The sequence below is a fragment of the Phocoena phocoena genome, chromosome 2 (assembly GCF_963924675.1).
Source record: "Phocoena phocoena chromosome 2, mPhoPho1.1, whole genome shotgun sequence".
NCBI lineage: Eukaryota > Metazoa > Chordata > Mammalia > Artiodactyla > Phocoenidae > Phocoena > Phocoena phocoena.
Window position 1 is genome coordinate 76,149,912 of NC_089220.1, and position 23,990 is coordinate 76,173,901.

Consider the following 23,990-nt stretch of genomic DNA (forward strand, 5'->3'; position numbering starts at 1 on the left):
ACGACTGATTGTACTTATCTGTGAACATACTAAAAATCTTTGAATTATACACTTTAAATGGATGAATTTTATTTTATGTGAATTATATCTCAGTAAAGCTGTTTTCTAAAAATATTGAAGACACTGTGTGGTCATGTTTTTCCTCCCCAGCCCATACCCACCTTGAAACTAGAATTCTAGTGAATTTAGAATTAATAATTATTATCTATAATTAAATGACTAGGGACTTCCTTCGTGGTCCAGTGGTTAAGACTCCATGCTCCCAACGCAGGGGGCCCGGTTCGCTACCTGGTCAGGGAACTAGATCCTGCATGCCGTAACTAGAGATCCCGCACATCGTAACTAAATATCCCGTGTGCCGCAACTAAGACTCGGAGCAGACAAATAAATAAATATTTTTTTAAAAATGATTATTACTTGCCTGTAGCTACTTTCCTTGTCATAGCTTACTTTGTACTATAAAGAATATATAATTTTGTTTTCTGTCACCATGGGGGTATATTTAATGCCCTAACATGAATATAGTAATATATACTTGTATAAAGTAGGTGAGTCCTAATTTTTGTGCTTAGATCTAAGGAATTAGACTCTTGAATTAAGACATCAAATGCATAATCTTCTTCATTAATCTAGTATTCTATTATGAAATACAAGATACCTTCTAAATCTAAAAAGCTAGAAATGCCCTTAAATATTCCACTCAAGTCTCTCTGGGACATATTTTTCAGATGACACCATTCTGATTCCTGATCCATCTCACCAAGAAGCAGATCCAGGGTAAGAAAGCCAAGCACCAAATGCAGCCCTCCTCTAACCCGCAAGTACCCATCTGCTATGTCTCCATGTCTTCTGTTCTAGTCACACCTGATGTGACAATGACCCACAAACATTGTGAGTGCTTCAGCTCACCCTGATGTGAAATCCTTCCTCCCTTTCATCCTTGAAGACTAAGCTCAAAGTTAAACAACCTTTCTCTCAATAACCAATCTCAAAGTCCAGTGTATACTTAAAATCAGTTCATCCTTTGGACTCGCATAACATGTGACTTGTACCTATTTTATACTGCCTTATATGAACAATTAATAGCTTTACAAATGTGTATCTGTTAAGACTGTAGGGCCCTTGAGAGGGAAAGACCATTTTTATATTCTCAATTTAACATTTTATTAGGCTAAGAGTGTTATACAGAAATATTCAATAACTTGATTAAAAAGAAATGTAACTGTGAATCACTGTATTGTACATCTATAACATAGAATATTGTACAACTATATTTCAATTAAAAAAATAAATTAAAAAAATGTCTATAAGCATCTCATCAGATGAACAAGTTACTGTGATGTATATGTATCTAAAGGATGCACAGTCCTTCCCTCTACACCAGCTCTCTCAGAGACAAATGACAGACGCTAGCAGATTGCCAGGTAGGGTTTTAGAGGTGGATGAAGGTACAAAGAACGAATGAAAAGAAGAGTAGTTACAGGGCCACTTCAGGATACTTTTTCTTTGTGCTGGGCTCAGCTAGGTAGGTCAGGTAGCAAACAAAGGATGATTTGAAAGTTTTCGAAAGCTTTCCTGCCAAAATGCCTCTTCCATGTTTGTTTGTTTTTTTTTATGCGGTATGCGGGCCTCTCACTGTTGAGAGGCCTGTCACTGTTGAGGAGCACAGGCTCCGGACGCGCAGGCTCAGCCGCTCCGCGGCACGTGGGATCTTCCCGGACTAGGGCACGAACCAGCGTCCCCTACATCGGCAGACGGATTCTCAACCACTGCTCCACCAGGGAATCCCACCTCTTCCATGTTATACTACTAACTGAAATGTTACCACTGTTGTAGAGTCATCCAGCTCTACCCGCTGTCAAAAGGCAAACAGAACTGAGGGGGTGGGGATAGTATGATTTTCAAACGTGCCAGCCAGCTGAATGCAAGTTGATAAGCGCCAGCAGTGCAATGGGCCAAAAAAAGGTAATGCCTAGGCTCCTGTCACAGGGAGGTTCTGACCAAGAATGGTGAAAAGGAAAACTAACACCCAGAAAGAAAGCAATAGGAGGCAAGGAAGTGCTCCAAGAGAAGAGGCCAGAGTATGAGTCAACTTCACAGGGGCTGGCAGGACGCTAACCAGCAGTGGAGCTGCCGGCAGCAGAGAAAGGGGTATTTGCCACTGCACTGTCGGAATGGAGTGACAGAATGTATGGGTGTCACGAACTATGGCAGAGGTTAGCGGCGGCGGTGGGGGGGGCGGAATTGAAGGAAACCAACAAGAAATACAATTAGGGCTTACCAAGGATGTGGCAACTATGGAACATAAGCTGAGATCAGTGAACGAATTCGGATATTCATGAGAGCTGACAGAGAGAAACAACCAGAAAGCCAAAGGACAGGGGCAAGACTGATCTGAGGGAAGTGGCCATCATGCACAGTCCTTCCTTATCTTCTAACACTGTCTTTCACCTCTTTGCCTTTCCTCCATCCTTTCCTGCATTCACATACCATCTACCTCAATTCTTAGCTGTCTGAGAGGCAGAGAGTCAAACCACAAGACATGTGGTCTCGTGATTGGTTTCATGCCAGTCTTGGCCTGTGCCCCACCCTTATCCCAAATTACACAAAAATAAAGAAATTATTTCATCTTTCTCTTTATTCTCAAAATATGATAGTATAAAACTCCAAAAGGAAGAGGCTGTTCCTTGTGTGGTCTCCAGTGCTTTGAGGAGCAGAGCTGAGCCCCCAGGAATGTAAGAGGATCATCTCAAAAAGCTAGCAGTAGCTACTAGGCTGAGTTCGACAGCCCCAAGTCAAATCCCTGGATGTGTGGTAGGGCTTGGGCTCTTTAAGAGGAATAGGGGTGGAAATCATTTTGTGATGACAGCTGAGCAGAAGAGCACTCTGTATCAGAAAGGTCTGGTGGGAGAAGCAGGGCAGGTGACACTCCTTTCTGCCACTACCTAAGGGCAGAGGCACGTGACTCCAGCAAGAGGCCAAAGTAGGTAGTAGCTCCTTGGATCCCAGAAGGGAGATGCCAGACCACTCCAGGGCTGGTTAACTGGCATTGTCAGGCAGTGGAATGCTAGCCATAAGAATGGAGACAAATTGCTCCAATTTCTGCGCAACTTGCTTCCCAGCATCTAGTACTTCCTTGTGATTGGCCTTCTGCTGGCTTTCATAATCCAAGATGACCTTGTTAGTGATGAGGGAGAAGCCAAAGACTCGAAGTCCACAGTGCCTTGCAACTATAACTTCTGGTACTGTGCTCATGCCTGATGTGGAGAAAGAGGGAAACCAACTGTCAGGATCCGCAAATGACTCTTTTCCTCGCCCTTTAGCCTCACCTCCATTAATCACCTCGTTGACAATTTAGCATCAAGAAAACATCCAAAGCAGCAGCTAAATTCGTGTCAAGCTTAGGCTGTTCTGTATTGCCTAAAAGAGTCGGGCCTCAGAGGGCCTTGCACATCTCTTATAAATAGAAATTTCTGTTTGTGGTCATTCTAAAGTCAGTTCTAATGATGCAATTCTATCTTCCAGCCAAAGGGTATAGAAGGTGGCTATAATGATATTTGTTAAAATAATCAGAAACAGTCATCAAATTATGGACCGGTCATTAGCATTACAGTGGTTAGAGCCCTTGGTGGTGGGTGGTGAGTTGATGGCTACGATGCAAACCTTCCACCACCTTTCAAGTCAGTTTAATTCAATCTTCCCTTAAGTCAGGCCCTCTTTCAGTTTATCATCTAGGTCTACAATCTTTTTCTCTTTTCCATCTTATTTTACCAGAACCCTCCCTCTTCAAGCCTCCAGCCAAGTTCCCCTCCTCACCAACAGCATCTGCCCCCAGCTTCTGCAGCAGACGACACTCTGCCACAGTCTCAAAGCTGGGGCCTGCCACCATCACATAGGTTCCTTCCTGTAACTCTCTCTGCTCTCCCATTTGTTTCCAGGTACTGTGAGCCTTCTGCCTCATATCCCGGTCGTAGGCATCAGACATGGCAGGGAAACGAACTCCAAACCTAGGGCACAGGTTAGATTATCTCAGATTAATGGAATAGAGTAAGCTCTCTCCCAACTCCCAGACAAGTCCTTAGAGCCTACCCATCTATACAAAGAGGAGCAGGATAGCTACCTTTCATCATTGGGCCCTCTGAGAGGGTTCTCACCGCAGAAACCAGGTAGATTGATGTGATCGCGGATCAGCATGATATCTCCAACCTCAAACTCGGGGTTGAGCCCTCCAGCTGCATTGGTGACCACTAGAGTGTCCACACCCAGAAGATGGAAAACCCTCACTGGGAATGTCACCTTAGAAGCAAAAGATAAAAGATCAGAGAGTGTTCTTTAAAATGTCACCAATCCACCCATGCAGATAAACATGATACAGCATAAAAGACGAGAAAGAAGGGGACCAAAAATCTACTTTGCCCGGGGAAGTTAGGTAATAAAATAGGAGAGCTCTCTCCCCCTTCGTCCAGACCCAATCAGGTTTGTGTCCCTGATTTACCTTCCAGAGCGGGTAGCCTTCATACATGTGGAACCTGCCCTGCATCATCACACAGCCTCTGCCATTCAAGATCCCAAACACCAGTCGGCCAGCATGACCTGGCACTGTACACAAAAAAGAAAGGGAAATGCATGGACAGATGCTTTCATACAACACATATCCACTGAGTACCTACTCTGAGCCAACTCACTGTGCTCAACAGGTGAGGGTATACTTAATCAAAAGAAAACATTATCATCTCCACTCTCAGAAAGTTTAAGTCTGGTGGGGGAGATAGAAATTAATCATAAACTTAGATATAAGTACATCCTGAGATTAGAGCTATGGGGGTGAGGATGTTCAATGTGAACACACATCAGTTTCTTTTTAAAGAAATTTCAAAAGAATGAGAAAGCCATACTGTAAGAGAATAAAAGAATAAAAAATAGAATAAGTGAGTAATAATGAATGCAGTGAGTGTCGTAATTATAGACCTCTTTTCCAAAATTTCCAAAACTCTCAAAATCTGTATCCTTACTACCCTAACTAAACTATATGCTTCCTCCCTCCTGAGAGGGAGCTCATGGTATATTCTAGCTTCCTAAGGAGGCTAGGAACAAGGAAAGGGGCTGAGGTTGGACCCATACAAGTCTCCTTTGTGACCCACAAAACAATCCTGTGGGAATACGTACCCTGAATGGGGCATGCAGGGGCATGGGAGTGCAAAGATAACTCTCCACACAGACACAGTAACCATTATTACCATTTCTCTCATCTAACATTTCTCCTTTAATGGACATGGCTAACCTATCCCTTAGAGAATGGATGGTCTGGGAGAGGGACCAAAACAAAGAGGGAGAGTTGAGGGATACTCAGAGATTGAGGAGCTTATAAAAAAATTACAGGGCTTCCCTGATGGCGCAGTGGTTAAGAATCCGCCTGCCAATGCAGGGGACATGGGTTCAAGCCCTGGTCCAGGAAGATCCCACACGCCACGGAGCAGCTAAGCCCGTGAGCCACAGCTACTGAGCCTGCACTCTAGAGCCCGCGAGCCACAACTACTGAGTCTGCGCTCTAGAGCCCGCGAGCCACAACTACTGAGCCCACGCGCCACAACTACTGAAGCCCGTGCGCCTAGAGCCCGTGCTCCGCAACAAGAGAAGCCACCGCAATGAGAAGCCGGCACACTGAGACGAAGCCCACACGCAGCAACAAAGACCTGACACAGCCAATAAATAAATAAATTTATTTTTTAAAAAATTGCCAGTAGTAGAGCAGAGGTGACACAGTTAGGGAAACCCAAATAAAGTATAAAAAGTAAATTGGTAAAGTTTTAAAAAATTAATCCACTCAGTGCAGTGCCCTTCTCACTGCAGGTAGGAGTGGCAGGTGGAGCCAGTCACTACTATCTCTCTTAGAAAACTTTGCACTCCCTTCTCTCACTTTTTAATATTTCCTTCTCCAACCCCATCCCCACCTCCCTGCTCTGGTCTCCCAGTCTTGCTCCAAAGGGCATGAAAAATATCTGTTAAAACTCTTAACTCTCCAGGGAAAGAGGAAGGAAAGTAGAATCTGAAAAATTAATAAATAAACCAACAGAAGTTAGTTATCTGAGAAATTAATAAGTAAACCAAATAAACTACTCTTGCCCTTTACTTGGCCCTATTTTACCTGGCCCTTCTCTAAGCCTCATCCTCAGCATGCGGAACTTCCCCGACCAGGGACTGAACCCACGCCGTTGCAGTGGAAGTGTGGAGTCTTAGCCACTGGACCACCACGGAAGCCCAGCCTTAGAGCTTTTGGCTGCTATTAGGATGCTGGATACACTATCCTCAGAACTCCACTGTGCATAGGGGGCCCTTTCCCCCTCCAAAGGGTCAGTGTGAATCAAGTCTTGTGTATTCATGTATCACCTGGGTATTTGTCTGCAAGAACGTGGCAGTCTGTGTGTTCATTTGTTGCTGTGCACCAGTGTGTGCCTTACCCTAGGACTGGAGTTAGAGCTGGGGAGATTGGGAATGGCAGGAACACATGGGACAGGGAAGGCCTGACTTTGTCTGGGAGCTTACAGGCACTGCTCTTTCCACTTAGGCTATAGACTGAAAGAAATGAGAGAGGTGTATGAGGATATGGTGACCATAGTGTGTATGGGGAAAGAGTGTGCAGGGGAAGTGTTGTAGAGCTTTAGGGAGCTGAGTCATTAAAGCACAGGAAATATGTCATCATACAGTAACATTGACATAAACATGCCCTACTAAAACATTTCTACTGGGGGAATTTCCTTCTAAAGTCATTCTGATTCTTGGTGGGTTTTTCCCTCTGTTACAACAGTTATCTCTAGTCAAATGCTATAGAGGATAGCCAGGGTGTAGAAGCATCGCCCTCCCATCAGAATCACATCAATATCCCTCAGTCCTATCCCTCCTCCCCCTTGCCAGCACCTGTACTTTTGGGAAAGTTCGGTATTTCACTGTAGTCAAAGATCTGGGCCTGAGTTAATCTGTCACTCAGACCTCCTAACCCAGAACCACAGATCACCGCCACTTGAGGTCGGTGTTTGGTGTGAGACAAAAGCCATTTTGCAGTGTTCTGATAATCTTCATACTTGAATCTAGGAAAAAAAGGAAAACCAAGGTGAGTTTCACTTCCATCCCAAGGGTATCATAAACTAATGACCTTCAGCGTACAAAGGCTGACTGAGGTACCAAGGTGACAGGGGACAGAGAAGTTGGCCAAGGAGCTAGACAAGCCACTGCACAAAAAAGCAAACCCAGGCCACAATTTTGATTGTCAACGGCTGGAGCAGAACTGACTGCATAAGTTTCTCAGCAGCTGCTTGTGAAAACTAGACTCTGGAGCCCACCCCTACAGAATGGGGAGAGACCCCAGAATCGCTATTTCTTACAAAAGTGCCTCAGGTAATTCTGATTCAAAAACCAGGTTTCAGAATTCTAGTCTTGAGGAAGCAGAACTCAACAGGGATTCTAGTCCCAATTTTGTCTTTTTTAGGCAAGTAACTTGTGCTTCAAATTCTTTCCTCTAATGTAAAGCAAGGGAATGTAATCGGCCTCACTTATCTAACAGGCTCAGTTTGAAAATGAATTTAAAATTTACTAACAAGCTCCAAAGACCTTTGACTCCATAAATCATGGTTCAGGTCCACAGCACCTGAACCTCTTTTACAACTTTCCCCCCCTGTCCGTGTTTCCTCCCTGCCTTCTCCCATCTTTCCTTCTCTTCATCAAGGTCCAAGGTCCTTTGCCCTTCAGAGACCTAAAGGCATACGCTTATGCAGAACCCAGACATCCCCAAGAATCAACTGGGAATTTTTCTCACAATTCCAGTCCAATTCTCTCATACCTAGTTGGAAAAAACAAGAAGGGACGGGGCAGGGGAGGAAACGACGACTGAGGTGTGACAGAGCTGAACACAACTAACCAAGCCTCCAGAGGAAACCTCTTTCTTCAAAAGTGCTGCCTTTACAATACACCGGGCTACCCTCAGGGAAGTAGCTGGGTAAGGGACCGGGTTGGGGCAATAGAACCGGGGTCATAGAATGATGAAGAGAGAAGCAGTGAGATGGTAAAAGTGAATCAAATAGCTTCCCCAACAGGTGCCAAGGAAATGAAATATGTGTGAAGCCCTGGCCACCCAGCACATCTAGCCACAGCTTACAGGACTTCCTCATTGGCCAGCAGTCTCCCAAGAATGCCCTGAATCCCTGGGCACCCAAAAGCCACTTTGATCCCTACTGCTGGAGACTTGGGCTGGGACTTCAAGGACCAAAGCCGAAATAAGCGTTTTCAAAGGTGAAGTGGGGGGAGTAGGCAGGATCTGTTGCTCAATTCAGTGATTAAGAATTTCCTTCTCTCCTTGGAGACGACATCCCCAACTTAATTGAAACTCCACCTTGGAGGAAAGAGAGGCGTTGTCGAGGGACGTGAGCAATCTCTCCTCTGAAGGAGGAACTCTAGATATGGGCGCCAAAAGTACCTCGCGGCTTTACCTAGACTCTAGAATGGGAATCTGTGACGAGCACGTGGGTTGAAAAGACCTCTTCTCTGTATGTGGGTGGGGGAGTACGCTCCCTCTACATTCACATCGCAACGCGTGCGTGCACGCACACACACCGGCTTCTTTGGCGAGTCGTCTACGGTCTACTAACCTGTCCCCTTCCTGCTCTGGTGGCGCCACCCCTACTCGATTCCCGCGCGCGCCCCTGCCAGCGCTGGCCGCCCCACTGCTCTGCCGCTTTGCCCCTGATACTGGGCTCCGAGCCAGGCCTCTCTGCATCCCCGGGGCACTCGTTCCCTCTCCTGGCCTTCTCGGGGCCCAGAGTACTGGGTTTCCAGTTCTCGATGACAGCCATTTCCCCTCCCCAGGGGCCTACGGGGTTCCCTGGGCCTGGTGCCCGCCTCACCCGTCGTCCATGGTCCCGCCGACGCCCTCTCGATCAGTTTGCCCTTCTCCGCTCAGACCTACTCCACTGAGCTGAGCTACAGCCAGTCACCGGGTACGATCCACACAGCGCGTTGTTTGCAACGCGCTGGCTTATATCCCCAGCTCAGGAGTCCCAGCCAATGGCAGGCGAGTACGCGGCTGGCCCCGTCTCCATGGTGACACGCCCCGACTCAATCGCCGGAGGCTAGGGTGTCAACCTAATCTGAGGTCTTCCCAGCTGCAGTACCTTTCTTGATCCTCACCCTACCCACCGCGGGGGAGGGGTAGGAGCATCCAGCATTTCGCCGCTGCACCCATTTCTAACTGCAGGTCCGGAGTTTCCGGCACGGAAGCCTATGAGGGAAGAGGGTAGGAGTCGGGAGGAGAGACCCCGAACCATCTACCTGAAACCCCATTCCTGGTTGTGTCTACAGCAAATCATGAGATATTTGAACAGAGAAAAATTTAAACCTTACGTGGTGCAAATCCAGAATAAAATTAAGTGAGCCTGTGTTTGAGTTGCTTCCTGGGCAAAGGAAAAAGGGTCGACTCTAGCAATAATGCTGCTCTGGAGGTTACAGGATATGGGAGAACACATAAGGGGTCTAAATCCAGGCCCGGAGGAGGAGAAGACAAATTTCTTCGGGTAAGTATCCCAGGATCCTCGCAGGAGGATGCAGCAAATCCCCTTCTCCAGGTGTTTCCAAATTCCCTATAGATATTAAGCTTTGGGATTTGGGAATGAGAAGTAGGAATTTCCAGGAATTTCCCAGTATTCCCCAAATTATAAGTTATTCATAGAATACTTACTTCCATACATTCTTTACTCATTATTATGGATATCTAAAAAAATTGTTATATAAATAAGAAACAGTAGTATTTACAAAGAATTGTAACCTATAATAAAGTTTTATTGGAAAACACACACACACAATTCCTGGATCCTTGATACAGACAAAGGATGGTGATAGGGTGGGGATGGGAAGGGGAAATGCAGACAGACCCTTGATTTACACGATACTCATACTCGATCCAAGGAATTCAGATAATTACAGAAGGATTCTTCCCCAAAATGAAAATTCCTGTAACAGAACTACGCAGCATAATGTCTTTGTAAGAATTTAGCTATTTTCTGCCTCCACTTTTATAATTTTAACCAAATTCACATCAAATCACAAATTGTCCTTGCTTAGCTATTGGAATCCTCCACCTATTTCCACCCTCCTGAACTCTAACCTTTCCTGCTTGCTGTGTTAGCCAACACCATGACCCAAACCACTGTTTCCCAGCCCCGTTTCTATCTCATTCATGTAACAAATACTTATTGAGCATCAACTATGTACCAGAACTGTTCTAGTGTTAGGGACACAAGAGTAATGACAATATATGTAAACACAAAAATAACATATATAAAGAACTGAGGACAGTGCCAAATGAACGGTTTATTCTACTGTCATTATTGGATTATTATTATTATCCTTATTCATCCAGTAATTTTAGCAAAGGTAACAATAGGGTGAGCTAAAGGTAAAGTTTCACCTTAGTAATGTAACTCTGTACAATTGAGACACTGAAAGCATGATTTTGAATGATGGGTAAGTTCAGTCATAAGTAAAAATCAGCCCAAGGGTAATATGTATCAATATTTGATTGCTGAAAGTTTTTTGCGGTACGCGGGCCTCTCACTGCTGTGGCCTCTTCCGCCACGGAGCACAGGCTCCCGACGCGCAGACCCAGTGGCCATGGCTCACAGGCCCAGCCGCTCCGGGGCATGTGGGATCCTCTCGGACCGGGGCACGAACCGGCATCCCCTGCATCAGTAGGCGGACTCCCAACCACTGCACCACCAGGGAAGCCCTGAAAATTCCTTTTTAAACACCTCAAATCCAATCAAGTTTACACAAAAAACAAGAGTAGAACATAATTACATCTAAGAAAGCACAAACTTAATTAATTTTTTTTTTTTTTGGCCTTGCGGGGAGGCTTGTGGGATTCTAGTTCCCTGACTCTCGTCAGTGAAACCACTAAGTCCTAACCACTGGACCACCAGGGAATTCCCTTAATTAATTTTAATGGACTCTGTCTAAAGTAAGTGTAGATGATCTTCAATATATCTACAAAAGGAAAACTGAGGGACAAGGCTCAATCTTCTGTAGTGTTTCTCCTATGTCATGTAGGGAGGAACATACAGAATATATAAACATTCTGGGCACCAAAGAAATGTACTGCTATATGACAGGCAAGGACAGGTTACCAGACTGCACCTTGGCCAGGATCATATAACCTTCAGAACCATACAATATACTTTATTCTGAATTCAAGGTCAGCAACCAAGCTTCTGAACAATCATTTGGACCCCCAATCTTTTTAATCTCGGATTCACCAGTGGCCCTTTGAGTTACCCTATGAGGCCTAGCAGGCCTCCTCAGGACACATCTTAGTGGTCTATCCAACAGAAGGGCCCAGGTTCCAGATTGCATCAAGCCCTTGGGTCCCATCCTACCTCTAACCTTGGTTTGTTTGCATCTCTCATTGCTTTCCTCACAGGATTTTTACCTTTAAAGGGTACAGATTTAGGCGTTCTGTGTGTGTCTGTATATGTGTGTGTGTGTGTGTAAAATACTTAATGATCATATATATGAAATGTCCACTAAATGTCTATTATTTCTCTTTAGGCCATCTCAAGCCAAGCGTCCATAGTCCATTTTGATCTCTTTGCAATACCCCAGTCCAGAGGTTCCCAGTTTCTTAATTTATAGGGCACTTAGGAGCTCAGAAATTTTTTCACAGCATCCCTAGGTCCAAAGAAATACCTAAGAGTTTTGCTTTTTAGGTAGCTGGTGCCTAACATCTTAGTAACCATTTGAAAAAATAATACAGACAAGTTGAAAGAAAAAATATTTTTTGTTTTTTTCTTAAATAAGCACAAATAGTTACTAATGGAATGTGTGTGCCTGTTGGGCACTGCCCAACTTCTCAAACCTTGCAGTCCAGCACTACTACCCACATTTCCTGTTCTGGGCTGATTTCCACACAGTACTTACTTTTTTATCAGACGACCTCCTAAAAGCCAGCTTTGCAAAGATATTTTGTCATCAAAGGAATGTAGCAAGTCTTTTTTTATTTTTTATAAATTTATTTATTTATTTTTGGCTGCATTGGGTCTTCGTTGCTGCGCGTGGGCTTTCTCTAGTTGCAGTGAGCTGGGGCTACTCTTCCTTGAGGTGCGTGGGCTTCCCATTGCGGTGGCTTCTCTCGTTGCGGGGCACGGGTTCTAGGTGCTTGGGCTTCCGTGGTTGTGGCACGTGGGCTCAGTAGTTGTGGCGCACAGGCTTTGCTGCTCCGCAGCATGTGGGGTCTTCCCAGAGCAGGGCTCCAACCCATGTCCCCTGTGCCACCAGGGAAGTCCCAATGTAGCACAATCTAATGTTCAAATTGTGAACTACCTTGAGCTAGCAGTTCTCATAATATACAAGAGATGTCAAATATTGCTGTGTTTCCCTTAAAAAAATTTAAATATCCCACAGTACTCCTGTGAATTTGCCCTTTGGCACAGAGTTTGGGAACTATGGCCCCAGGCACTCCTTGCCACCTCATTCCTGAATCTGTGTAGTGTAAATGAGTGGACTCTAATCAAACTACCTGTGAATGAATTCCATCTCCACCCGTTACCTACCAGCTTGTGATCCAAAGCAAGTAAAAAAAAAAAATCTCATTATGCCTCAGTTTTCTCATCTGTAAAATGGTGATAATAATAGTACTTACTCTTGTTGCAAGGATTATATAAAATGCCAGTTAAATGTTTAGATAAGTGCCTGGAATTATAGTAAGTACACAGTAAATATTGACTATTATTATTTTTCCCCTTTGTCTCTTTTTCTTTTTGATTTCTCTAGACCCACCTAACCATGAATTGGATCAGAACAAAAACTAGAGGTACGCCCAGCCCATCAACAGCAACTCTAATCCTGCATTGTTTAAAACAGAAGCCACTAGCCAAATATGGCTATTTCAATTTAATAAAATTAAAAGATAAAATAAAAAGTAAAAATTCAGTTCTTAGTTATACTAACCACATTTAAACTGCTCAAAAGCTACATGTGGCTAGTGGCTACCACATTGCAAAGCACAGAAACATTTCAATCATTACAGAGAGAATAGTGCACAACACTATTCTTACCTTTTCTAGTCACTGCTCCCCAGTCTCCACATTTTACAAAGCTGGAGCTATGTTTTATTCTGTACTTGTAGGGTTCCTGTAGTCAGGAACCAAACAATTATCAACTTTAGGGTGATTATAGCTCATTACTGCCTTATTACTCTTTTTCTATCTTCTTCTCACCCCTCTTTGAAGTTCTGAGGTACTCCCATGTCCAGGCACACATGCAGTAACACACCCATCTTCCATGCTCAATATCAAGGAAACTGAAGAATGGAAGTGGTAGTTTCTAAGTCACTAAGTATTGGCTTATGGAGTGGGAAGATATCTCGAGATAGTGACTCCTAATGGCAACTTTTATAGAAGGAGGCTCAGCCTCTTAGGACTTTTTAGGCAGGAAACCTATTTTATTCCTGCCCTCTCAACTGAAATTTCTCATTCTCTCTAGACCACAAGATAGTTGTTCTCCTATTTAAATACCTACCCCACCATCACCAAGAATCTTTGACCTTCCATTTTCTCCAATTCCTGAAACTAAAATGTTATTTTAGTTTAGTTCCTCCCGCCCCACCCCCACTCCCTCCACCTCCCCGTAAAAGGATCACTTTCATTTCTCTTCTCTGTGTGAGATCCCTATTTGTGCCTCATTCAGTGCAGGAACAGAGTGAAGATAAACAGACTGACCTAACAGATCAATCCCCAGATAGAGAAGCTGACTACACCCTAAAGGAAGGGGCAAAGCACTGGGGCATGGAAAGGACATAAAACAGAAGGGAACAAAAGTGTAGAGTGATAAAGAGAAATAACCCCTTAAAACTAGACCACACCCTACCCCACTCCATCCAACTGCCCATACTACACCTCATCTTGGTTAATTCACTCTGCACATTACCAGAAACATTCTTTGCCCTGGAAATGGAGTAAGGGACTGTGTTGGTTTCACACAGGTGGCAAACTACCACCTCAGGAAAGGGTAAAGAAGAAATAGGGTAAGTGGAAAGAGAAATCAAATTGGGACCCTGGGTGGCAGAAGCCCAGCAGATGCCTCCAGCCCCATTCTCTGCCATCTACACCGTGTGATAGTTACCACTTGGTTGGAAGCCTGAAGAAAAAAACCTTCCAAATCTTTGCAGTGTCTTTCTTTATATCCTCCTGTTATGGACTCTTAGGGACTATCTCAAAACTCACATGTTGAAGCCCTAATCCCTTAGCCCCAAAGTGACTATATTTGGAGATAGGGTCTTTAAAGAGATAATTAGGTTAAATGAGGTCACAAGGGGCCCTAATTCCTTATAAGAAGAGGAAGAGACAGCAGGGATGTGTGCTCAGAGGGAAAAGGCCCTGTGAGGACACAGTGGAGAAGGTGGTTATCTGCAAACCAAAGGCAGAGGCCTGCTGACACCTTGATCTTGGGCTTCAAGGCTCCAGAACTGTGAGAAAATAAATTTCTGTTGTTTAAGCCACCCAGTCCGTGATATTTTATTATGGCAGTCCTAGCAAACAAATGTACCTCCATAGCCTGATTTTTCTCAGTCTATGTGAGAAGCCCCCATCCCATAAGTAAGATACCTGGTACCAGGGGTAACATTGAAATTATTTACCTGTATAGTACAGGAGCCAACCAATCAGAACAAATGCCAGCCATAAACTGATACCAGCCACACTGGAGTGTCCCAGCTGAATATCCACCCAGCTTGGGACTACAGCTGACGGTATTGCTCAGTACACAAATTTCCCTCAAGATAGGGCTTAAGGTAATTAATTAATTAGTTTAATAGTCATTTATCTGGCAACTTCTTTGTGCCAGGTATTGAGCATCAAAAGGCCTCCATCCCAGATACCATGCATTCTGCCACCTCTGCACTTCTGCATTTTCTATATGCCTAGTAGATGATGTGCGTGCAAAAGCATTAAATCATAAGTCAGGGACTTCCCTGGTGGTCCAGTGGTTAAGACTCCACGCTCCCAATGCAGGGAGCACAGGTTCAATCCCTGGTTGGGGAACTAAGATCCCACATGCTGCACAATGCGGCCAAAAAAAAAAGAACCATAAGTCAGAAGACCTCGACTTGGTACGGTGAGGGGAAAGAACAAGCCATGAAAAACTGAGATGTTGTCAGTTAACAGGGTGCTAGAAAGAACTTATTATAGAAATGGGCTTGTGTTAAGAGATTTTGAAAGTGTTTAAGGAAATGGGATTTTGCTCTGGATTGAATGCTGTCAGGAAGTAGAGTAATTCTATGATTGGGTATCTAATACATTTTGTCTAGGAGAGAAGACCAGATAGAGGCTAAGCTCTAATACGTAAAGAAGTAGCAGTCAGGGCTTCCCTGGTGGCGCAGTGGTTGCGAGTCTGCCTACAGATGCAGGGGACACGGGTTCGTGCCCCGGTCCGAAGAGATCCCACATGCCGCGGAGCAGCTGGGCCCGTGAGCCATGGCCGCTGAGCCTGCGTGTCCGGAGCCTGTGCTCCGCAACGGAAGAGGCCACAACATTGAGAGGCCCGCGTACCAAAGAATAAAAAAAAATGAAGTAGCAGTCATTCATATTAGCTGGGGGAGGAGGATATTGGGGATTTTTGTAGCTTGGAGTATGTTCATGTTTTGTTTTGTTTTAAATTTTTTAAAATTTGATTTATTTTACTTTATTTTTGGCTCCCTTGGGTCTTCGTTGTTGCGCGGAGGCTTTCTCTAGTCGCGGTGAGCAGAGGCTACTCTGTTGTGGTGTGCAGGCTTCCCGCTGCGGTGGTTTCTCTTGTTACGAAGCACGGGCTCGAGGCACACAGGCTTCACTAGTTGTGGCACGTGGGCTCGGTAGTTGTGGCACACGGGCTTAGTTGCTCCGCGGCAGGTGGGAATCTTCGCGAGCCAGGGATTGAACCCATGTCCCCTGCATTGGCAGGCGGATTCTTAACCACTGCGCCACCTGGGAAGTCCTGGTTGTATGTTTAAATGTTTGAGCTGCTTAAGATCTTTTCCGATACTTGTCAGAAAAACCTCCATTAGCAGTCTCCTGGCTGGGGGCAAAGCAGAGACAAGTCTAAAGACTGTTATGCCATATAAGGTAACTAAAATCTCTTTGAACTTGATTGGTAACTCAGTCAAAAAACTCTTATCATACATATATGTTTATAATTGGGGGTCACAAAATTGAGTAAAATGATGAGACATCCCTGCAGCGATAGAGACAGACTCATACAAAGATGCTTTCATAATTTAACCAGGGATGGTGGGAGGGTGAGATCTGCAAGGCAGCTTCCTGGAGAAGCCGGTCTTGTGTCCTGTTCCAGAAGTGAATTCAGTGAGAAAGCCTGGGGTGAAAATCTTAACGTTTTAATTCATTTCCTTCTGGCACATCTTCACCCTCACTTTTTACAGGTATTCCTTTGAGTAGAGTGGCTAACTATTGCCTACCGTTCCTACTCCCGGTGCTTAGAACAGCCCAAACTCCCTCACGCTTTCACTGCAGCTCATTGAGCCACGCCTCCAGGTTCTGGCTCTAAGTTCGGGCCAATAAAGTTGCGCTCCAAGGATCGCAGGACCAGGGAAGGGAAGCCTCCAGCCAATGAGAGGCCAATTATAACCTCAAAGAGTAGAAAAATCTTTTAGTGATGTTTTTGGACTAATGAGGAGCAATGACTATGCGCCCGCTCTGGGCGACTAACAGAGGACTGGCGGCTGCCTGAAACACCAGTGAGCTGAAGCAGCCCTGCCCCACCTCCTGGTCTGGAGGTAGCGCGATGGGCCACGCTTCCAATAGCTCGAAGAACTTCTCGTCACGTGCAGTTTTTGCAGGCCCAGCGGCGTCCTGAAAGTCATGTGACAGTTGACGATGGCGCCACGCTCCCCAATGGAAAATAGGAGCTGCCTTCACAGGACCAGAAATTGGTTTGTCTCCGCGAATAATAGCACGACGGGGGCGGGGATAGCCTATCAAGTGCTGTGGGCGAAACGGGGCGGGGCAGGCCACTGGTTGCGGGCGAGCTGGCCGCGCGGCGCGCAGGCGCCCTGGGGACCCGGTAGCGGCGGCGGTGGCTGCGGTGACGGCGGCGGCGAAGAGCCGGATCCTTGGCCAAAGCGGGAGGCGGCGGTGGAGGCCATGGCGGCAGATGGAGAGCGATCCCCGCTGCTCTCTGAGCCCATCGACGGTGGCGCCGGCGGCAACGGATTAGTGGGGCCGGGCGGGAGTGGGGCTGGGCCCGGGGGAGGCCTGACCCCCTCCGCACCACCGTACGGAGCCGGTAAACATGCCCCGCCCCAGGGTAAGACGGGGCGGGTCCGAGGTGTTCCCGGGGGTACTCTGAGAGGAGCAGGGGGCGGGACCGAGGGCGGGGGCGGGGCCCAAGCGCCAGGTGCGGAGCTGTTGCACCTGTGACCGGGGGCGGCTTCCTTCCCTCCGCAATCGCGACCGGAGCTTCGGAGCGGAAGGGGGTTCTGAGGAATCTGATCGAAGCACTGATCATAAGATCCCGCTGAGCTTGTCAGAAGGCTTGAGGACCAGCAAGAGTTGCCTTACTCCGTGTAGCTTCAGTGGGGGTGTCAGCAACTGATGCCAGCCCTTCTTTTTACCTTCCTCTCCAGCATTTCCCCCGTTCCCCGAGGGACACCCAGCCGTGTTGCCTGGGGAGGACCCACCCCCCTATTCACCCCTGACCAGCCCGGACAGTGGGAGTGCTCCCATGATCACCTGCAGAGTCTGCCAGTCTCTCATCAACGTGGAAGGCAAGATGCATCAGCATGTAGTCAAATGTGGCGTCTGCAATGAAGCCACTGTGAGTTATACAAATCTGTGAAATGGGCCCTGTTTCCTAGATCCTCTTTCTGATCCCTTGATTCTAGACCCGGACCTTCAGGCGTTAGCTAAGTGCTCTTGATGAAACCCAGGTTTCAGTGCCAGGAGTCTCACACAGCCATTTCCCCAGAAGCCACTCACCAAAGCTAATATTTACCATCCCTCACCTTCATACCTATCTTGGATACTTAAGCTTAGTTTTCATTTGCAAATCTCATGTTACATGCCTTTCATTTCTCTGTCCCGTCTAAGATTTTATCTCTCTGATTGGGATTAGAGGTTTGCTTACCGATGTCCCCATTATTCTCTAGCCAATCAAGAATGCACCCCCAGGGAAAAAATATGTTCGATGCCCCTGCAACTGTCTCCTTATCTGCAAAGTGACTTCCCAGCGGATCGCCTGCCCTCGGCCATACTGGTGAGAGGGATAATTTGGGGAAGGGCATTAGTGGGGAAAATCGGAAAGCCGAAAAAGGGTGAATGTTTATCGAGAATGTAAAGGTGAGAGAGCCTGGTGTTTATTTAGAAGGAGAAAAAGCTAAGGACTGTTGTGTTATAGCCATCTTTCTCATCTCTCAATAAAAAGATTGGGAGAAAAGTGGTGTCCTTTAGGAAGATGGAGAGTCTCAGAGACTGGGTGAATTATCCTGAGGTAAAAGGGAAATTAGAGGCCTGAAGTTTAAGCGATGCTCTTCCTCAAGGATTCTCTGCGGTAGGGCTTGGGGGGGCAGAGTATCTTAAATGTACAGAGAAGTAGAGGGACTTAGAGAGCCAGGGAGTGGGGGATGTAAAGGAGGAATAATGTAGGGATCCTTAGGATTGAAAACTTTAAAAGCATAGTCTTTTTCTTCTGTACAGCAAAAGAATCATCAACCTGGGGCCTGTGCATCCGGGACCTTTGAGTCCAGAACCACAACCTGTGGGTGTCAGAGTCATCTGTGGACATTGCAAGAATACTTTTCTGGTGAGGAGAGGTATTGGGAAGCCCTGGGGGACGGGGGGTGGGCAGCGGAGAAGTAGTCATGAATATATTTCTGAGTTATGATAATGAATCCTGAAAAGGTCTGTTTTATGAGGACCCATTTCCCAGCCTCCACTGCCCCAGGGCTCTCATTGAAGATGACGCTGCTTCTACTATTTATTGGTTTCTCTTTTCCTTTCTCCGTAGTGGACAGAGTTCACAGACCGAACCTTGGCCCGTTGCCCTCACTGCAGGAAAGTGTGAGTGATTCGAGAGCGGCATCGTTGAGCTGGGTAGTGAATAGAGTAAAAGCTACAGGGCCATTGTAAGTATCCATTTTTGTTTGCCTCCCCACAGGTCATCTATTGGGCGCAGGTATCCACGAAAGAGATGTATCTGCTGCTTCTTGCTTGGCTTACTCTTGGCAGTCACTGCCACTGGCCTTGCTGTGAGTAACCTTGATCCAACCCCTTTCATTCTGCAGCCTCGTCTCTGTAGGCTAAGATTGGGGAAATGGCTATCCTAAAAAGAAGTGAAAGAAACAGTGTTTTTGTTTGTCTTGTTTTAACGTGTAGATGAACTGAAGTTGAAGGAGACTGATAAACGGTCTTCACTGTTACTATCAGAGTAGAAAACAGCTATCTTCTTTATGCAGAGGATAGAACAATAGAGCAGTGGTTTAGATTGAGTTGCTATTAGGAAACCTGGCTTGGTTGTCCGACATGAAGAAAAACTGACAGATGTCTGGGATTGTTTATGTTCCTGCCTAGTGGAGGGAGCTAGACAGCTGGGCCTTTTAAAAGGTCCCTGAAGGCGGCTGCATGTGGATAGGGGGACAGAGACTGAAGCTTGAGTTCCATGTTACTGTTACTAGGGCTCCTACAAAGTGGTGAGAGATCAACAGTAACCTCATTTTCCTTTTTCTTCTTCATCAGTTTGGCACATGGAAGCATGCACAACGATACGGAGGCATCTATGCAGCCTGGGCATTTGTCATCCTGTTGGCTGTGCTGTGTTTGGGCCGGGCCCTCTATTGGGCCTGTATGAAGGTCAGCCACCCTGTCCAGAACTTCTCCTGAGCCCCACGATGACCCACAGACTGCCTGGGCCCGTCCAGGTGGGGACAGTGACACTATAAAGGGAGTGATGGTAAAAGGCTCCCTGGGCTTCTGTAAGGGGAGCCAAGCCAAGCAGCTGCCTTCCTTTTCCCTGCAGAGAGGTAGGAAGGAACCAGGCCCTCACCTAGGTTTGGAGGAATAAGTAAACCACTGCTGGCCATCTGCTTTCCTCCAGTGGTTGCTGTGTTTAGGGTGAAGTAGGCGGAAAGTTTCCCCTAAACCTGGGTCCTAAAAGACGGTTCTAGCCTTGTCCTTCCTATATGCTCCCTGAGAGCCATTCCTGTCCCTTACACATTCCAGGGCAGGGTGGGGGTGGGTAGCCCTGGGGGTCTCCCTCCCTCTTGTGCACCATTAGGACCTTGCTGCTGCTATTGCACTTCATCAGGGGCTGGCTCTGGTCTCAGCACCCTCAGTCTCCTCTCCCCCATTCCACGTCCTCTGGGGGTGGGGTCAGCCGCTGCTCTGTACAGAACCACAGGAACTGATGTATATATAACTATTTAATGTGGGGTATGGTCCCCTAGTCCTGTATTTCCTATAATTCCTCCTTTTCAACCTTACCCCCCAGTTGCAGTATTTAACTGGGCTGGGTAGGGTTGCTCTGTCATGGGGGAAGTTAGGGAGTCATCCTGTGCTTGTAAATAAATAAGGTCATGACTCTACTCTTCCAGTTGTTAAATCTGTGTGTATGAAAGGAGGGGAATTTGTAGCCCCACAAAGGGGTAGAATACAAAGACAGCAAGGCTGAAACTATGACTCTTTATTTTCACATGGACAGTTCAAAGGAAGTCATCAGTAGTTTTGTTTAATGTAAAAAAAAAAAAGAATCCCCCACCCCCAACAACACACACACACATAAGTCATGGAGAACTTAAGTCTGTTTCTAGAAGCCTGGTTAAAGAATTCATAGTTTAGAAGGGAAATAACAGTGCAGGTTTCTCTAGAGAGCAGTTTTTAAAGCTTGGGAGTAAGAAGTTTAAAGCTAGTTTAGTGGGCTTATTTCCCAGGCTCAAAGTGATTTGGGGGAGGTGTCACAGTGCTAGATATAGGGTGATGGGACAGTGGTCACTGCCCAGAGCCTTGGAACGGATCTTGCTGTCACACAAAGCAGGCAACAGAGAGTGAGACAATAAGAAATAATCAAGGCGCCAACCAACGTTTTTGGATCGCGCGTTCATCATGTATGTCCAAAAGGTATAGGCATAGGCCGTGTTGGGGTAGAGGTGCCGGAAACTGTCAGTCAGTGGCACAGCCTGCAGCAATTCCCCAAAGCCACGACGCTCTTCTGGAGTGAAGCCAGCATTCTTTTTGTTTCCCTTTGGGTTGCGAAGATCAATTTCTTCATGAGCCACATTGAGGTCCCCACATAGCACAAGGGGCTTGCGGGAAGCCAAACCCTTCAGGAATTTGCGAAAGGCTTCATCCCAGCGCTGCCGGTACTCCAGGCGCACCAGACCTCGGCCTGCATTAGGTACATAGGCTGTCACCAGCACAAATGCATCATATTCAGCCACAATCACTCTGCCTTCCTGATCATGTTCCTCTTCACCTACAGAAACAATGAAACAATTAGCAAAAAGAAGTTTAAGAAAGGGAAAGCAAAGAATAAAGGGATCAAGAATTGGGGCTGGAGTGGGATATCAGCAACTGGTTTGGAAGAGCTGCGCTTTAGGAATCAACAGGGTCTCACCAATGCCATAGGAGACTTTGAGTGGGCACTGGCGGGAGAGTAGGCCCACACCACTGTACCCTTCCTTGTCTGAAGGAGCTGACCAGTACTGATGGGATAGTCCAGAGAGTGCTTGAAGTTCAGCTGGTAGTTTGTTCTCAGAACATTTGGTCTCTTGGAGGCACAGGATATCTGGGGCTTCCTCCTTTACCCACTGTGAGCGAAATGAAAGGTAGAAAAAGTATTATCAATTCAGCAGACATTTACTGAAGAATCTATGTGCTAAGTACTAGAGATACACAGGTGAGGGACTTCCCTGATGGCACAGTGGTTAAGAATCCACCTGCCAATGCCCGGGACATGGGTTCATCCCTGGTCCGGGAAGATCCCACATGCTGCGGAGCTACTAATCTCGTGTGCCACAACTACTGAGCCTGTGGGCCTAGAGCCCGTGTTCTGCAACAAGAGAAGCCACAGCAATGAAAACCCTGTGCACCACAACAAAGAGTAGCCCCTGCTCACCCCAACTAGAGAAAGCCCGTGCGCAGCAACGAAGACCCAATGCAGCCATAAATAAATAAATAAGACGGTCTCTGCAGAAGGAGTATAAGTCTAGCAACACAGTATTTGAAGTTATAAATTACATAAGTGGCAGGGAGACAAGAAAGAGTGTTCCATGCAACACTGAGAAGATTGGTTTTTTCCCTATAGGCAATGGATAGCCAGCTAAGATTTTTTAAGTAGTTATTTAAATGTTGGATATGCAGGAAATAAAATGGAGCAAGTCCAGTAACAAGGTTTTTCTGACATGCTAGAAAAAGATGAGGACATTAAATAAAACAACGGCAGTGGAACTGGTGGAATGGCATCTAAGAAATACAAGTGGGGGGCTTCCCTGGTGGCACAGTGGTTAAGAATCCGGCTGCCAATGCAGGGAACACGGGTTCGAGCCCCGGTCGGAAAAATCCCACATGCCACGGAGCAACTAAGCCCGTGCGCCACAACTACCGGGCCTGCGCTCTAGAGCCCCCGCTCCGCAACAAGAAAAGCCACCGCAATGAGAAGCCCCCGCTAATCACAACCAAGAGTAGCCCCTGCTCGCTACAATTAGAGAAAGCTCCCGCTTAGCAACTAAGACCCAACGCAGCCAAAAATAAATAAATTTATAAAGAGAAAAGAAATACAAGTGGTATGACTTGGTGAAAACTTTGTATCTCTGCCACAAGAAAACGACAGTGCTAGGAACTAAAATGGGAAAAGGTGATTAAACCCCAAGATCAGTACCCCCCTCCCCTTAATTCCACTCACATCTAAACCTTTCTTCTTAATCCAGGCTCGAAGCCCATCCACATTCCAGGAGCAGATCTTCAGTGTGGCTGATTTGCCACCGGGTGAGGTTTTCTGATCTGGGGGGTCCTCATACATGACTGTCCCCTCTCCTGTTGCCTCTTTTTCATTTTTTTTTGCTCCCGCCTTGCTCTTCTTGGCCTCTGGCTCTATAAAATAAGTAATACACAATGATGTAAGTTGGCGATAACCAACTTTGATCCGCAGTTAACTATAGATCCACCGAGAGCCTGCAGTTGCCGCGACTTCTTAGCAAACTGCAAAAATGAGTATACAGTCCGTCCGTACCTTCCGTTCATCAAGGGAATTATAGACATTCCCATCGCAGCCTCTAGGGAGATGGGCCTATTTCATTCTCTTACCAATCTTGGGCTCTTCCCCGTCTTCTGCCACCGCTCCCTTTTTCCCACGTTTCGGCATCACTGTAACAAACACCCTTCTGCACCAGTTCCACGTCGCCCACCGAAGCAGTATATTTATCGCGTTGCCTACAGACGCAAAGAAGTAGTGAAACCAGCTAGGCCTGGGGAAGACTCCCCCCTCGGGCGCCCCCGCACCAAGTCCCGCCTTTCAAACCGTATTATCTCTGAATTCTTTTCCCGCCTCAGTGCACCATCGGCCTTTCAGCCCCTCATTCTCAAGACTAGATCATTTCATAGTGCCTCCTACCCTCCTCAAGAGATCGGCCCTCCAGCCAATCGACGGACTTAATTAAGAATCCCGACTTAGGCTTGCCGATCAGAAGTCCAGAGAAGTCCCTACGATGGGCAAAACAACAACAACCCTGTAGCTGACCTGCTTGGGTCGCAGCGTGGCTCCTCCTTAACCCAGCACAAAGAATGGAGCACGATGTGCCCCACGTGGGTAACTGGCGTGGTCACGTGATCCGAGATGCGCCTCCAGTGGCGGAGGAATGCGGGTGATTGGTCTGTTTGTACCACGTGACCGAAAGCTCAGCCTTCCCAGCCTTCTCCGTGACTCCGGGGCACTGAAGGCCCCAATTCTCCATTCTTGGGTTGTTCATCGCTATG

General features: G+C 46.6%; 3 protein-coding genes across 6 annotated transcripts; 1 reads left to right on the forward strand and 2 right to left on the reverse strand.

Moving 5' to 3' along the window:
* Positions 1-2,624: 2,624 nt before the first annotated feature.
* Positions 2,625-13,322, reverse strand: PNP (purine nucleoside phosphorylase). Of its 2 annotated transcripts, none has more exons than XM_065871597.1 (6): positions 13,312-13,322; positions 6,916-7,085; positions 4,496-4,599; positions 4,121-4,296; positions 3,817-4,007; positions 2,625-3,257 (listed from the first exon to the last, which is right to left on the reverse strand). In XM_065871597.1, exons 1-6 carry the CDS (start codon positions 13,320-13,322, stop codon positions 3,040-3,042), a joined length of 870 nt encoding a protein of 289 aa, XP_065727669.1. In that variant the 3' UTR covers positions 2,625-3,039. The 2 variants fall into 2 exon arrangements, with proteins under 2 accessions (XP_065727669.1, XP_065727670.1); XM_065871598.1 differs by lacking the exon at positions 13,312-13,322 and adding an exon at positions 8,895-8,989.
* A 3,725-nt stretch (positions 13,323-17,047) lies between these two features.
* On the forward strand, positions 17,048-20,605 carry PIP4P1 (phosphatidylinositol-4,5-bisphosphate 4-phosphatase 1). Of its 2 annotated transcripts, none has more exons than XM_065871599.1 (7): positions 17,048-17,334; positions 17,654-17,844; positions 18,176-18,282; positions 18,723-18,828; positions 19,033-19,085; positions 19,183-19,273; positions 19,761-20,605. In XM_065871599.1, exons 1-7 carry the CDS (start codon positions 17,172-17,174, stop codon positions 19,902-19,904), a joined length of 855 nt encoding a protein of 284 aa, XP_065727671.1. In that variant the 5' UTR covers positions 17,048-17,171; the 3' UTR covers positions 19,905-20,605. The 2 variants fall into 2 exon arrangements, with proteins under 2 accessions (XP_065727671.1, XP_065727672.1); XM_065871600.1 differs by having other exon boundaries at positions 17,081-17,313.
* Positions 20,606-20,686: 81 nt separating this feature from the next.
* APEX1 (apurinic/apyrimidinic endodeoxyribonuclease 1) lies at positions 20,687-23,830 on the reverse strand. Of its 2 annotated transcripts, none has more exons than XM_065871101.1 (5): positions 23,743-23,830; positions 23,322-23,447; positions 22,921-23,108; positions 21,634-21,826; positions 20,687-21,492 (listed from the first exon to the last, which is right to left on the reverse strand). In XM_065871101.1, exons 2-5 carry the CDS (start codon positions 23,377-23,379, stop codon positions 20,975-20,977), a joined length of 957 nt encoding a protein of 318 aa, XP_065727173.1. In that variant the 5' UTR covers positions 23,380-23,447; positions 23,743-23,830; the 3' UTR covers positions 20,687-20,974. The 2 variants fall into 2 exon arrangements, with proteins under 2 accessions (XP_065727173.1, XP_065727174.1); XM_065871102.1 differs by having other exon boundaries at positions 23,755-23,801.
* Positions 23,831-23,990: the final 160 nt, after the last annotated feature.